The 16,346-nt window shown below is 32.4% G+C and overlaps 1 protein-coding gene across 6 annotated transcripts; it reads left to right on the forward strand.

The window, feature by feature from the left end:
* Positions 1-1,527: 1,527 nt before the first annotated feature.
* LOC145094099 (uncharacterized) lies at positions 1,528-6,683 on the forward strand. Of its 6 annotated transcripts, XM_079032379.1 has the most exons (5): positions 1,531-1,663; positions 1,799-1,847; positions 3,144-3,206; positions 4,703-4,767; positions 4,853-6,683. In XM_079032379.1, the coding sequence occupies exon 5, from the start codon at positions 4,882-4,884 to the stop codon at positions 6,562-6,564; it is 1,683 nt and encodes a 560-aa protein (XP_078888505.1). In that variant the 5' UTR covers positions 1,531-1,663; positions 1,799-1,847; positions 3,144-3,206; positions 4,703-4,767; positions 4,853-4,881; the 3' UTR covers positions 6,565-6,683. The 6 variants fall into 6 exon arrangements, with proteins under 6 accessions (XP_078888501.1, XP_078888505.1, XP_078888502.1 ...); XM_079032375.1 differs by lacking the exon at positions 1,799-1,847 and having other exon boundaries at positions 1,528-1,663; XM_079032376.1 differs by lacking the exons at positions 1,531-1,663; positions 1,799-1,847 and adding an exon at positions 1,877-2,024.
* The last annotated feature ends 9,663 nt before the right edge of the window (positions 6,684-16,346 follow it).

A 16,346-nucleotide genomic window follows, 5' to 3' on the forward strand; every position in this document is an offset into this window, starting at 1 on the left:
ATTTTGGAGAACTTGTCACACTTGATCCAACAATAAGGAAGGCAAGAAAAAAGCGAGAAGACGTTGGAAGAAAGAGATAAGGAAAGAAATATGGGTCAAGGCAACAAACACAAAAATAAGAGTGAAGCTTGAGGAAATTGTAGCTTTGACAGTAAGAATATGAAGTTAAATGAAAGAAGTAAGATTTAGGATGGAAATTTTAAATCCCGAGAGGAAGTTACAAGTTTTAAGTGTGGAGATAAAGGGAACTTTTCCAGTAATTATACCAACGCACCAAATAATGCATCACTAAAATGCTACTTTTTGTCGTGAAGGACATATCACCTATAATTGTCCAAATAAGAAGAAAGGTGAATGTGAAGGTGAATGAAGAGTTAAAAAGAACTATCCTCTACATGCAAAAGGAAGAGCTTAGCAAATGACAACCGATGAAGTTCATGAGAATGTTGATGTTGTATCAAGTATATTTTTTGTCAATTCAATGCTAATCATCACTTTTCTTTTTATTTAGAAGCCACCCATTCATATGTTTCTCTCAGTTTTAGTAGAAAGTTAAAAGTATCATTGAAAATATTAAAGGTGAGAATTATTGTGGAAATTACCAATGGCATAGAAATTAGTGTTAGTAAATAGTATTCCAATATTGTAATAGATGTTGGGGTGTGAAGTCTTAATCAAATGTGCTCTTGGAGAGCAAATGTGCTCTTAGTCAAAGAAGATGATCCCCTGATGGAAAGATGCTAAGTTATGAATCCGTTAGAGCATTTGGAGAATGCGCTGGAGATATCAGAATGCGCTCCAACATGTGCCAAAAGGTGCTTGAGCATCAGGAGGCACCCCAACAGCTGAAGACGACTACAAAATCCCTATACACCATTAAATACAACCGATCATAACCTTAAACATTTATAAATAAATACAACTGATCATAACCATAGAATAAAACCCAAAAGACAACTAAATAATCCCTAAACACTAAACACCAATGAACAAGTAAAAGATAAAGATAACCCATTTCGCCTTCAAGATTGATCTTCGCCCTCAACATCCTGATCCAAACCTTTGGCACCTCTAGAATAGACTGCATTGGTTGAGGTTTGTTTGTGTTGTTCGTTCCCTCAAACATGGGTTGATGGAGTGTTGTTAATTTGTGCAGAGAAGTGAAATATGAAGAATGCTGTGCGAGTAAGGTAGACAAGTTCTTAATTTTATGTTTTAAGTAGAGATGTTAGGAGATAGGTGGGAAATTGGATTTTCCCTCGTGTGCATGTCACATGAGGGCTTTCTAATGGAGTCCAAGTGACGGGTAACCGGGGAAGAAACCAAATAAGGTCGATTTTGAAACCATATAGATGATTGACATTAATTTTTCAATATTCGGACTATATCTGCTGAATGGGGTAATCCACAGGGACTACTTCTGTAATTTACTCTTAAAAAAGCGCTCTTCGATTTTAGTTTACTTTTTACAGTTTTGATGGCAGGATAGTTATATATACTCACCAGCTCTATAAAGTGAATCTTGGAAACACCACAGCTCAGCCAGTCTGACATAATACTTTCTTCCAGAGATCGATTTGAATAAAAATTATATTTATTTATTTTTGAATACTCTCATTCTCTTCTGTCGGCATCCGGTTAAGCTCAATCGCATTCCTCACGGGTAAACCTTTAAAAAAATTTCAAATTAAGTTTAGCATCTCACTTCTCAGTTTTAAGATTGTCAATGATTTTGATTTTGTTTCTTTTCCATTTCTTGTTAATAATGCATTCATGTGTCGCTCAATAATGGAAGAAGAAAGTCAAGCAATTTATGGTGCAATTTTATGGTTATCGATCCATTTTTGGTGGGTGTTTGTCGGATTTCATTAAATTTGATTATTGAGTCATTGAATATTGAAACCAATGTTCTTTAAAAACCGAATTTTTGTGGGGTTTTGTCAAATATTTAAGAAACTAATTGTTTTCATTCCTGTTGCACTTTTTAAATTTGGGGAAACAGAGCTTTGAAGGTTAATACTTTGGTGGGTATTTCTCAAGTTCCTTCTTGTTTGATTCTTCATTTCTTGCTTCTGGTTTTAAATTCGGAATTTTGGGTTTAAAAGATCAAATCTTTGGTGTGTGGGTGTAAAATCCTTGATTTGAAAAATTAGGGCTTAAAGATCAGTTTATTGAAGCTTAATTTTGGTAGGTATGTCTCAAATTTCTGCAAATTTAGCTGTTAATGGTATTTTGCGCTTTCAAAATTGAGAAATTAGGGATTAAAGATCAAATCGTTTGTGGGCATAAGTTAAATCTCCAAGAAATGGATTCTTTCATCATTGGTTATAATTTTTGAATTACGAAACTGAGTTTGAAGCTTATTCCTTGGTGTATATTTCTCAAATTTCCCTTAATTTAATTCTTTAATTCTTTAATTCTAGTTTCTGCTTTTAAAACTCAGACATTACGATTTTTAAAGATCAAATCTTTGGTTGGTATGAGTCAAATCTCCAAGAATTGAAGTTTTTAATCATTGGCCATAGTTTGGGAATTAGGAAAATTGAGTTTTGAAGTTTAATCTTTGCTGAGTTTCTCAAATTTCTTTAAAATTTATTATTTTGTCCAAGTTTGTGCTTTTGAAATCAGAAATTAGGGTTTCAAGAGCAAATCATTGGTGGATATGCGTCTTATAACCAGCAAATGAAGTCTTTAATCCTTGGTCGTACTTTTCTAATTGAGAAAATTTCTGCTTTTTAAGCTTAATCTTTGGTGGGGTCAGAAATTCCTTAAATTAATTATTTAGTCCAAGTTTGTGCTTTTTAAAGTAAGAAACGAAGTCTTTAAAACATGATAACTGGTAAAATTATGCACAAAAAGCTCCATTTTTTTGCATCTTTTCTTTACAAAATTGTATTGCAAACTAACCTTCATTGGTATACAAATGCGAATGATCACTATACCTACTTTACATGAATGAGTGATTCTAAACACAAAATAACGTGCAAAAAAAGCGTCATAATTCATACTTTCCCAAAAGTTGCACATTGTTGCATAGTGTTTTTTTTGCATGATTCAAAAAGTTAATTGCTAATACAAAAACTTCACCAAACCCTCATAATACATTGTTTTGATAGATTTGCTTCTTGTTTTATTGATTTCAGAAGTTGTTTGCTATTAAATTTGTGGAGGGGCTATTGGACGATTGCACTACCAATCACTTTGAGGTATGATCTTAATTTTGTATTATTGTCCATTTTTAATTTTTGATTTATATTTGAAATTTGATGATTTATCCCATGCTAAAAGTTTAATACACAATTTAAATGTTTATCAATTTAAAAGTGACCTTTTCTTTGTCTTTTCTTTAAAGCAAAATTTGACATCTCTTCACGTTTTGTACTACTTGCCCACAAGAAAATTGCAACAATTTCTTTTGGTACACGGTTTTAAGCACTTTTCTGTAAATTAAATTATGACTATTCGTTTTGAACGTTTATCATATTCATTTACAGGTCCTATTTATTTGTGCGTTAAGAAACGTAGATAAAGTTTTTGTTTTTATTTTTCAAAAAATGTTGTTTTGGGCCAGTTTACTTATGAACAGGTTGTTTCGTGTTATGTTTTATTTTAAATTAGTCAAATAAAAAATTTATTATACAACCTCGTAAATCGCTTTATTCAAAGGCTTTTAATTATTGTTGCAACACATTACTTTTGTTATAAAAAAATCAAAGAATAGGACAAAAAAATGTTTACAGCTCAACCTAACCCAACCCTATCCGTACTTTAAAAAAAAACATTTTGACATGTCTAAAATCTTTATATATGTATTTTTGAGTAACTAAGCTTTAATGTTGCGAATGAAAATTTCTTCCTTTAAAACTTTCATCATCTTTACTACTACAACTTTGTAAATTGATGCAATTATAATAATAAAAATTATACTTACATTATTTATGATCATGCAAGATTCTTAAAAGCTTTAATCTTTATTCCTTTTTGCTTCTTAAAATATGAATTAATAAAGTAAAGTTTGATGATCCAAGTCACATCTAACTGCTACCCAATTTTCTTTTTCATAAAAAACTCATGATCTTCAACTTTTTTTGGGTCCCTTTTGAATATGATGGTTTCTCCTAGCTCCAAGAATCCTATTCTTGATCTGGATCCAACTCTATGATCTCATAATTGACCTATTTGATCAATACATGGCTCATTAAATTGGTTTTTATTTTTACTATAATTGTGTCTTAAAATCTTGAAAATTTGATGTGTTCTTCGGGTTTGACTTCTCTATGTTCTTCAGGTTTGTCTTCTCTAAATTGCTTCCTAGATCATTTTAGCATTCAGAATCTTGTTATCCTATTCTAACATGTTTGACTTTTTGATGTTTAAGTTTGACTTATTAAAATTGGTTCTTAGATGATTTTAGTCTCAAAACCTTGAAAATATTATTGTTTCTTATTTGGCTTGACTTTTAAAAGTGATTTCTACATCATTTTAGTTTCGATAACTCAAAATTTTCATGCTTAGTTAGTTATCTGTTTGACTTCTTCAGTTTGTTCTTAGATTTCATGTTTCTTAATTATCTGTTCATATTTTTTGCAACTTGACTATTGTATATTCAAGTTTGACTTCAGTTTGTGTCCTAGACCATTTAACTCTAAAAAATCTCCAAGAAAATCCATGTCTGTTAATTAGCTATTCATGATTTCTGCAGGTTTGACTTTTTAAAAGATTGGTTCTTGGTTCATTTTATCCCCAGGATCTTGAATTTTTCATCAGGTTTGACTTCTGTAAATTGACCCCAGATCATTTAATCCCAAAATCATGAAAAATATGTTTAATAACCCATTCGTTTTTCCTACAGATTTAATTTCTGCAAAACCGATTGAAATCATGGTAGAAGATCACGATAAAGTTGATAAAGCTGTGATTGACTTTCGGTCAACCGAAGAGTGGCTATCATATGCCAAAGATCTTGTACCTGTAGCTCTCGAAAAGGCCAGAAAAGTTAACGGATTTCCAGGAAGGTGGAAAATGATCATATCAAAATTAGAACAAATCCCGGCTCGATTATCAGATTTATCGAGTCATCCATGTTTCTTGAAGAACACATTATGCAAAGAACAACTTCAATCGGTTTCAAAAACTTTAAACGAATCAATCAAAATGGCAGAAAAGTGTTCAAAAGAGAAACACGAAGGAAAACTCCAAATGCAAAGCGATCTCGATGCGTTATCTGGTAAAATCGACTTGAACCTACGAGACTGCGGGCTTTTGATAAAAACTGGGGTTTTGAGTGAGGTTGCATTGTCGAGTTGTACATTGTCTGCATCTGAAGGTACAAGTCATGGAAGCTATAGCGTTACAGAGTTATTAGCTCGGTTGCAAATTGGGCATCTGGAAGCTAAGCATAGAGCTCTCGATAGTCTTGTTGATTTGATGAAAGAAGACGAAAAAACAGTTTTGCCCTTCTTGAGACGAAGTAGTATTTCGGCTTTGGTACAACTCCTTACAGCTACGTCTCCAAGAATTCGGGAAACTACTGTTACTTTGATTTGTACGTTAACAGAATCGGGTATTTGTGACGATTTGCTCGTATCCGAAGGTGTTTTGCCGCCTTTAATAAGGCTACTTGAGTCAGGAAGCTCAGTCGGAAGGGAAAAATCCTCAATTGCCCTTCGAAGATTGTCGGTATCACCGGAGATCGGGCGGGCAATAGCGGGCCACGGCGGGGTGCAACCGTTAACGGAAGTATGTAGTTCGAGTGATTCCGTTTCCCGATCTTCGGCAACTTGTACTTTAAAGAACTTATCTGTGATTCCTGATCTCCGACAAACCCTAGCCGAAGAAGGTGTTGTGACCATCATGATCGGATTACTCGATTCCGAGGTATTATCGGTATCGGAATACGCGGCAGAATGTTTGCAGAATCTAACCTCGAGTAATGAAGATCTCAAAAGAGCGGTTATCACCGAAGGTGGAGTTCGCAGTCTTTTGGCGTACCTTGACTCCGGCCTACCGCAAGAAGCGGCAATCGGGGCAATCCGTAACCTCGTGGGGTCCGTTTCGGCTGAAACCCTAATTTCCCTTGGACTGCTTCCGAGACTTGTCCACGTACTTGATTCTAGCTCGACCGGAGCTCAGAAAGCGGCGGCCGGAACCCTAATTAGGGTTTCCGATTCGCTGGAAGTGAAAAAAGTCGTGGGCGAGAGCGGATGCATCCCTTTGCTAATCAAATTACTTGACGCGAAACCGAACGAGGTTCGTGAAGTGGCGGCGCAGGCGATCGCAACCCTAATGACAGTTCCTCGGAATGTTCGTGAGGTGAAACGGGACCCGCGGAGTGTACCGGGTTTGGTTCAATTGCTTGATCCGAGCCCACAAAACACGGCTAAAAAGTATGCGGTTTGTTGCCTTGGGGTGTTATCGACCAGCAAGAAGTGTCGAAGGCTTATGATATCGTATGGCGCAATCGGGTATTTGAAAAAACTTACGGAAATGGATATAATAGGATCAAAAATGCTGTTGGGAAGATTGCAAAGAAAGAAATTTGGAAACTTTTTTGGGAAAGATTAGGGTTTTGTGATGTGAAATGCTGTTTCATAATTCATTGTCTTGCATGAAACATTGTAAGTTAAATGTATGAATCAACTTGGGATGTTTCTATAAGGTTATAAAAAGCAAGGTTAAATGTATATATATTCTATCAAATTATTATACAATACAACAATCAAAATATAATTATTATTATAAACCCGGTACCCATCTTAATGGTGTCCAACCTGGTTTCTTTTTACTATTGCATAGCCCTACCATTAAACTTTTAAGAAACATAAAATAATATATATATATATATATATATATATATATATATATATATATATATATATATATATATATATATATATATATATATATATAGGGTTAGGTTATTTTGTTTTTAGTAACTATTGTGTGCCGGAATGCATAGATCTGTACCATTGGATGGAATATAATCAAAGGTCATGATCTGAGGGTCTATGATAGTAGAATAAGATAACATGTACCATATAATCATACAAATTTGAGCATAAGGGCATTCTAGTCAATTAACCTATATTAAAAAAGGAAATTTTCGGATTTTTAGGGATAATTAATTCCTTTATTTTTAAAAATCTAAATATTTTAAATTAATTTAAAATTAAAAATCCGATTTTTATTTTGTCAGAATGATAGAATTTTAACCATAAAGTAGTAAACATATTTTTCGATTTTATTCTGTCAGAATGACAGAATGTCAACCATAAACTAGTAAATATATTCTGAAAGAATACACAAAATTGATTCGTGAACTAATAATATACCAAATAATTACATTGTACGATTGTGATTCATTGAATTATAACAAACATTCTGAAAGAATAACAAGTATAATTCTTAAAAAATAACAACATTCTAGATGTCTTGTGTATGTTTGACCTCTAAGCAAATTCAAAATATGCTAGCATTCTATGTGATTGACATTTTGTGATATTGACATTCTGTCAGATTGTATTGCATGAGAATGATTTTATACAATGAGCCTTTCCCATCAGGTCTTCAAGCCATTCTTCAAGACATTTCTATCACAAATTCATTGTCAAATACTTTGTAGTGATATACTTATAACAACTGCACATTAAACATATAATTAATTAACTACAAATTCTATCAGAACAAAGCAATAATATTCTTATATAATAAACTATTCTTCAGAATGGAAATATTATAAAAAAGGTAATAGTGTATCTTTCATCATCAGTAGCAATTGAAGCTTGATTAGAATATATAGAATATTCAACACAAAACATAAAACATAAATAAAAGTAGTTAGAATAACTAGTATACAACATACATTAGAATAAGTAGAATAATTTGAAGTGAACATTTTATCAAACCACCATGCATAGAATAAATAAACGTAAACCATAATGCTTAAAATATTTAAGGTATACATAACTTACAATATCTAGAATAAATCAAAAGAAATCATTATCACATAAGAATATGTAGAATGTTTAAGGAAGAATGATGCAATGTTGGCATTATGTCGAACACCTGGTGGGTGGAAGTTACACTTTCACATTACACATAGCAAATTAACATATCAAGATCAACATCAGATTCAACAACAAGGTAAACATCATGTGCAAATTCAGATAGCAATTAGATTCAAGGTGCAAAATCAGAAATCAATTTCAAAACCAATCAATCGATACATACTCAATCAGAATCATAAATCAATTTTGACTCAAAGTGAATAAGTCTCGATTCTTCAAAGATGAAACTTCCAACGAATCATAAATTAAGGTAGAAGAAATCGATTAAGCTGAATAAGAAATAGAGGAAATATAACTAGCCTTTTGGCGTCTTGAGAAATAGAATTCGTTTGAATTCGTTGCTACTAGTGTTGGTATTTTGATTATCATTCACTCCCTCAGTCTTGTAACATTTGTTGGTTGTAGCAGGGTTATGGTCGACATGTTTATCAAAACTCAACTGATGCGGCCGAAGGTCAATGGAAGGGGGAGGATAAGATTTTGTGGTTGCCGATGGAAGAGGCAATAGGGAGGAGGCATAAGTAGAATACGTATGATATGAGAAGCTAGGGTTTAATAGTTGGTCAAAGAGATTTTTATGGTAATTTCCATGAATTAAGGGATTTTATTTTAATTATCATGCTAAAGTTACATAATTACCCTTATTACAATTTTTAATTATTTAATTATTCCTAAATTCCTATTGATGCATTCATGCACACAATAGTTGCTAGAAACATTTGAACCTAGCTCTCTCTCTCTCTATATATATATATATATATATATATATATATATATATATATATATATATATATATATATATATAGAGTTAGGTTATTTTGTTTTTGCTAAGTATTGTGTGCTTGTGTAAAGGATTCTAGGCCAATCATTTGTGGTAAATTAAGAAGGTGAATTTCTTTTTAAATTAAATAGAAAAAAATCAAATTAATAGGCTTTCATTAGTTGAACGGTCAAAGAAGGGTAGAATGGTACATTGTGTCGTCATTTAATTAGGAAATGGTGGATAACTATGGAGGTTAAAAAACATTTTGATTTCTTGTAATCAATCTTCAAAATCGGAAGATCCTTTGAAGGTTTTTCATATAAATATCGACACTTAACCCTATAATACGGAATTGGCATTTGGGGGTTTCTGTGAACGGTATTCTATAACAATGAGGAGTACACGATCCAGTTCATTCAAGTCAAAGTTCAAGAACACATCAAAAACGACCTTGAATCTTGAAGATGACGATTATGATTTTGTTGCTGACCTGAAGGTAACAATTTTTATGTGGTATTTGATGTTTATTGGGTTCGAAAAATGTATTATAGTTTAGGAGGTGTAATTAAAATCATTTATGCATGTATGATTTGTGGTTTGGAAGAAGAAGGTATCATTTTTTTTGTAATTTCTTAAGACTAATTACTGTTCATTAAAGTATGCGTTGGAATTATAATAATATAATACAATGAAATTACTGTCTAGATTATTCTGCCCGAATGTTATATTCATATGAACATGAAGATGGTTGTTATTCTCGTAGAATTAATTTTGTTGTTTTATTACTTAAAAAATTTATATTCTAATGGAATCAAAGTTTGTAGATGATTAATGAGTTAAACTGAAACATTCAGAATTCTTAGATATAGATTAAGTTTACATGTGTAAAGTTTGTATATGAGTTTGAATGTCGACATAGATACTAGATTATATGTCTTGAATTTAAAGGTATTTGATTCTGGTAGAATTCTAATTTGTATGTAATATAATGTGATAGAGTTTAAAGAGGATGTAGATGATTATGGTAGACTGCTAATTTAAATGTATATGATCTTGTTAGAATATTCTAGTAGAATACGATTATATGTATGAATATAAGTATTTGAATATGCATTGTGTTATGTTTCAAAATGAAATTTATGATGTTTTTTAGTTTATTTTATGTTCTGTTAGATTTGCAGTTTTTTTAGTTTATTTTGTATTCTGTTTGAATGGGAATTTTGTGTGTATGATGATTGAGTTATTGAAATAAATTTTATTCTTCCTGTCATTCATCTTGTCAACAAGGAATTTTGCATCCCTGCCACCTATGTAACAATTAAGATTTCTCCTAGCATTCTTGAAATAAGAAACCAATCCACCTCGAAACGAAGGACCGACCTGAAAAGCACTATACAGTCTATGTGCTTTTACAGGACCAATGTTTTGTGTTGACAAATTATGAATGAAAATTTCTTGGGAATAATCAAGTTTTCTCTTTAAACGAGATGAGTACATATTGCCCTTGCTAAACAACTCGTGATTATGTTGCTCGAAAAAATCGCTCACGACATATCTAAGAGTACCGAGAATTATTTCTAAAACAACTTTTGCTTTACAATTCCTCCTAAATAGATCTTTCCTTCTTTGAGTCTTTTTATGCTGAATGTCCAGAGTATCTACTTTACTAGTATTTGGATTACCTTCCCGATTGCATACAAGATGTCTATTTTTAATAATCCCATTTTTTGTTTTTTGGACTCTTGCACGCCTGACATCAAAACCAGCTTCTAATGCATAGTTTCTATACATTGTTTCTGCTTCACCATATGAATTAAATTTTGATGAAACTTTTGGTTTGATATCGTCTGAAACAATCGGGGTCCAATACAAGGTGCCACTAGGAGAAACGTAATCATGTGTAACATGTGGTTGTCCTGCTTAAACATAGCAAATACAAAATTATTCTGAAAGAATTATATAAATATTATTTTGAAAGAATTTTATTTTTCTGTAAAAATTTCAATATCCTGAATTGAATTTAGTACCTTCACTGAAATCGATATTAACCTTTGTATCTTCATCAATGAAGTGATTTTCTTCTTCTGCATGATTTGGGTCCTATGTATGTGTATCAATGAAAATATTAACATTTAACATTAAACATGTTTGTTACAATATAAAACCTGAATACAATGAAAAATTAAACAAATAATTCAAAAACTCACCTAAATTAGGATTACTACTTTCTCCTATTTGAAATCAGCCATTATATAGTGTATCATTATGTCACACCCCGAAACCGAAGGCGGAAACGTTCCGGGGCAGAGGACGTCATGAATATCACAACCAATGTACATAGTAAGCATAGTAAACACAAAGCATTACATTACATAGATTTAATTACATTTGTTTGAAACCAAAATGTTACAAGTGTCATACATACATATCATATGAACAAAAGTACAAACGTGTCTTCTACGTACTCCGTCTTCGCCAAAAGAATCGCTGGGTACCTGTCTAACGTGGACCTGAGAATACAAGCAGTTTGAAAATCAGCATAAAGCTGGTGAGTTCATAAGATGTTTGTTTTCTGAAAATGTATAAGTTTCCTTTAGTTTTCCGAAAAGTTTGTTATCCAAGAAAATCCCATATTTTCTTATAAGTATAATTGAGTTATCCGTTTAGTTACTCGATCTAGATAAGAACGGTTCAGTTAATCAGGGAAACACCCTTATTTTCCTAAAAGTAAAGTTTAGTTAAAGACCACATTGTATAGTTTAATACGTAAAACTATATACTGAAAATCTTGGGATTACTATCTCGCACTAGATATAAGATAGCCTTGATACATTAAAACTATAGATTGAAAATCATGGGATCGCCGTCCCATACTAGATATAAAACCATGGGAATACTATCCCGTACTAGATATAAGATAGTTTGATATACACAAAACTATAGATAGATATAGATTGAAAACCATGAGACTACCATCCCGTACTAGATATAGATTCAAAACCATGGGATTACCATCCCGTACTAGATATAGATTCAAAACCATGGGATTACCATCCCGTACTAGATATTGATTCAAAACCATGGGATTACCATCCCATACTAGACATAGATTCAAAACCATGGGACTACCATCCCGTACTAGATATAGATTCAAAACCATGAGACTACCATCCTGTACTAGATATAAGAACTATAGATAGAAAACAGATATAAAATCAAATCCGTGAATAAACTTATATTAGTACGTATTGTGAGTCGGGTAACCATGCTAATACGATACCAAGACCTCCTTGACGTTCGTCAGACGTCGGACGATTTCCAGAATTTGTCACCCCAGGCGTGCCCGCCTAACTGTAGTTAGCAGTTTAGGTGTGGGATTGTCAGTCCCGAATAGATCTATTCACAAATTCCACGCTCTCCCTCCAGGAGACTCTGCTTACACTTCCGGGGAGGATTTACTGATAACCCAAAGGGTTTAATAATGATGAATCTCACAAGCTAGTATTAAATTATTAACAGTGTTCTCAGACGTTATCAAACATACTAATCGTTTTGAAACATAATACAGTGAAAACAGTTAAATACAATGGAATTATCTGGCAATATACTCTAAATTAAACAGAGATAAACTGAATCAGACATAGTTTATCTATTAACTTTACATCAATCTGTGCTCGTAAAACAAGAACTAAAGATCCCAAATTATTCCCATAATAATTTGATTGATTTGATTGTTTCCTTTACTGAAATTGAAATCTACTTAGTTATACTCAGTAAAACATCCCGTATGCTCCGCAAGATACAAAAGGGGTAATGATATCTAAAAGTTTTCCAGATAGTTATAGAATTACATTTGTTTTAGGTTTCGAAATCATTTATAGTTTGCTTGTATTCCCCCCCTGAAAACATTGAAAAACACGGAAAAAGGTGTAGGGGTATGAACTCACCAATCGCGGAATGTGTCGATTTGGATGCTAAACATCAGTTCAAAGCTTGAAAATGCACGAGGTTCCTATGTAATGTGAAATGATACACAATTGTATCTAATTAGGATTTGAACTACAACTTAGATAGGATTATACACTCAAAGACGCAAAAACACTTCATTACAAGTGTTTGGAGTGATCCGGGTGACATCTAAGGACGTATAAGGCTTGGATATGGAGTTTACTCCTCAAGAGTAAACTCATAAGAGGGTTTACGGCCCTAATGACCCATTCCCCATGAGTTTATGGCCGTAAACTCATGGTGGGGTGCTCTATGATGCTAAATGGCCTTATATCACTTGGGAAAATTAGCTAGGATCAAATCTAGGGCATAAGAATGGAGTAAACCAACAAATGGACCATTTAATGGAGTTTACGGCAGTAAACTAGGAGTTTACGGCCGTAAACTCCTAGTTTACTGCCGTAAACTCCATTAAATGGTCCATTTGTTGGTTTAATCCATTCTTATGCCCTAGACGTAAACTCCCCCACACTCAATCCTTTGATGTTTTGGTGGTCCTAGGTCATTACAATGCACATAGGAAGGTTCTAGGGTTGATTCCATGGCTTAGGAAGTGTTTGGGACTTGAATTGACCTTGGAAAGGTAGTTTACGGTCTATGAAGATGTTCTTGGGAGTTTACTACCTTAAACACATGAGTTTACAACCGTAAACTCATGTTTGTCTAAGATTCATGGGTTTTGGTGGTTGAAAGTTAAGCATACAAAGTTTTAGACCTATTTCTAAGCCATACAAGGTGTTAAGGGCACTTTAACACCCATTGAATGAGTTTAAGGTCTAAGGAGATGAGTTTACGGTCTAAGAATGTTCTTGGACCATAAACTCAATCTTGTCCCATTTGTGTAAGTTTTGGTGCATTTCTTGAAGGATTATAAGGTTCTATACTCTCATGGAAGCTTGTTGGAGGTGTTTAGGGGCAAACTAACACCTCAAATTGAGTTTACTCCCCAAGAATAGGTGTTTACGGTCCAAGCATGTGATTGGGTCGTAAACTCAAGCTTATGCCCCAAATGATGAGTTCAAGGTGTTCTAAGTCCAATTTGGTAAGCCCTTAAGTCATATCTAAGCTCCAAATGAGGTTTGGAAGGGTTTTAAGGCTCAAAACCCCTTATTACACGTGTTCACGGCCTAAGGAGGTTCTAGGACTGTAAACACATGTTTATGGTCCTATTCCTCATATTTTTCACGAATTTGAAGGCCAAAGGTGTTACACTAGGAGCTAGGATAGTTACCTTGATGATTTGGAGCTTGATTTGGATGATTTTGGCTTGATTTCGAGTTTTAGAGAGAGAAAGTAGAAAGAGAGTAGAGAGAGAGAGTGTGGAAAAGGCTTCAAATGAGGCTCTCTCAACTTTATATATGCTCACAGTTTGGGACACGGTGAAATTCTACCCGATACCGACGTTAGACGAGGCTTTTGGTGGCATTCGATTAATTTACCGTAATTATGACTTAGATGAAATTAAATATTTTCTAAATGAAAATAGAAAATATTTTAATGAATTAAAATGTATCCCGACACTTATGAATTTAAATAGAAGTCGTAAATAAATTAAATTAAAACAAAGTTAACGGAAAAATTGGAACGTAACGACTTTATTAACGGAACCGGGTTACGACGACGGAATGAACTTCGGGTTGTCACACATTATTAGGAAAATCAAAATCTTCAATTCCATTGTCATCATCACTAGCCAAATAATTTTCCTCATAAATATGATTATTGACATGTGGTTCTTGATCGCCCATACCTAAGAAATTTCGATAGTGTTTGTATATGATTTGGAAGTTGAAAAATAAAATATTATAAACTAAATAGGGATGAAAACGGATTCTATGCAAATTAAAAAGCTTGATATTAGGGATCACTGATAAAAAATAAATGATTCCGATTTGATTTTTTTTTAAAACATGATAAAGATAAAAATATTCATAAGATACTATATTCACATTCCAAATATAAAAAATTCCAACAATAAATTAAATTAATTACTTAACAATATTATTATGTATTTTTAAAAAAGTTGTACAATATTTTATTAACGACAAAATTCTATTAGAATGATATTATTAATATGGATTCCAAAACTCTACATGTTATCAGAATGACATAATTCTATCAGAATACTCTAGCAATATGACTTATAAAACTTATCAATTTGTGTTACCTCGAATCAATGCACACATTGAATATCATTCAGCTAGAATTATATAGCAATATAGCTAACAAAAATGTTTACTATAACTCATGTTTACTGTAACTCTTAAACTGTGTAAATTCAATTATTTGTATTGCTCATTGTTTACAATTTACATTTTTTGACATTATGTGTTTTGATTTTATGAAACATCAAACATATTGAATGAAATATAATGAACATTAGTTTTTGACATAATGTTGGAATGAGAACTATAATGTTTTACTCTGATATTCTGTTGGAACGATAAACTGTATGATCCTATAAACATAAATATACCAGAAAAACACAAACATCTTATTAGTTGTAAACATAATAATTAAAGAAAAACACCTAGAATTCATCAAACGATAATTTTATTACACTGAACTGAAACTTAATAATACCATATAATTCATCAAAAACATACTTTTATTTTGCTGAAATCAAACTAACTAATATCTAAAAACGATGAATTTGAAGAATTTCTTGTAGTTCTATGCTTTCTTCAATCCAAAACAACAGTTCCTGCTATCATGACCAAATCCAAAGCATGTGTTACATCTTTTTTTCTTCACAACTTCATTCACCAGATTCTTGGGATCATTGACATTACCTAAATCCTTCCTGGGATTTTAATCTTCATTTTCCTGGAAGATTATCAGATTTGATACATATGTATATGTAAAAACATTAAAAGGGTGTGTCGGGGACATTTGAAAAATATCTTCATTATCATAGACAGATCTTGTTAATAATGTATGAATACCTGGTTCTGATTTCCAGTATGAACATCCATCGATTGTGTAAAACAAATTGACCAGCAGCTAATGGAATCGACAATTGTGATTTGTGTGTGTGTGTGTGGGGGGGGGGGGGGGGGGGCGTTTGAATCGATTATATAAAGAAAATTAAATTAATGATAACTAAATCAATCATAAATCATTGTCTAATATAAATGGATAAGAATCAGACTAAATAAAGAATTAAAATGAAAGTTTACATTATTACCTTAACATATTAAATAAAATTATTAATAATTTGCTAAATTGTGATTGGTGCATCCATGCACACAATACTTGTTGAAAACATTTGAACGTAACTCTCTCTTTCTTTCTCTCTCTCTCTCTCTCTCTCTATATATATATATATATATATATATATATATATATATATATATATATATAATTCTATGTTTTTTAGAAGTTTACTGTATATGAACATATGTTGATATCTAAAATATATGAAGATGTATTCATATTATTGTATTAATTTTTCTCTTTCTTTCCATGTATAAATTATACTCCCCCAGTCCCAAATTGATAGTCCACA

The sequence above is a fragment of the Lactuca serriola genome, chromosome 3 (genome assembly GCF_051521515.1).
Source record: "Lactuca serriola cultivar US96UC23 chromosome 3, Lser_US96UC23_V15, whole genome shotgun sequence".
NCBI classification, from domain to species: domain Eukaryota; kingdom Viridiplantae; phylum Streptophyta; class Magnoliopsida; order Asterales; family Asteraceae; genus Lactuca; species Lactuca serriola.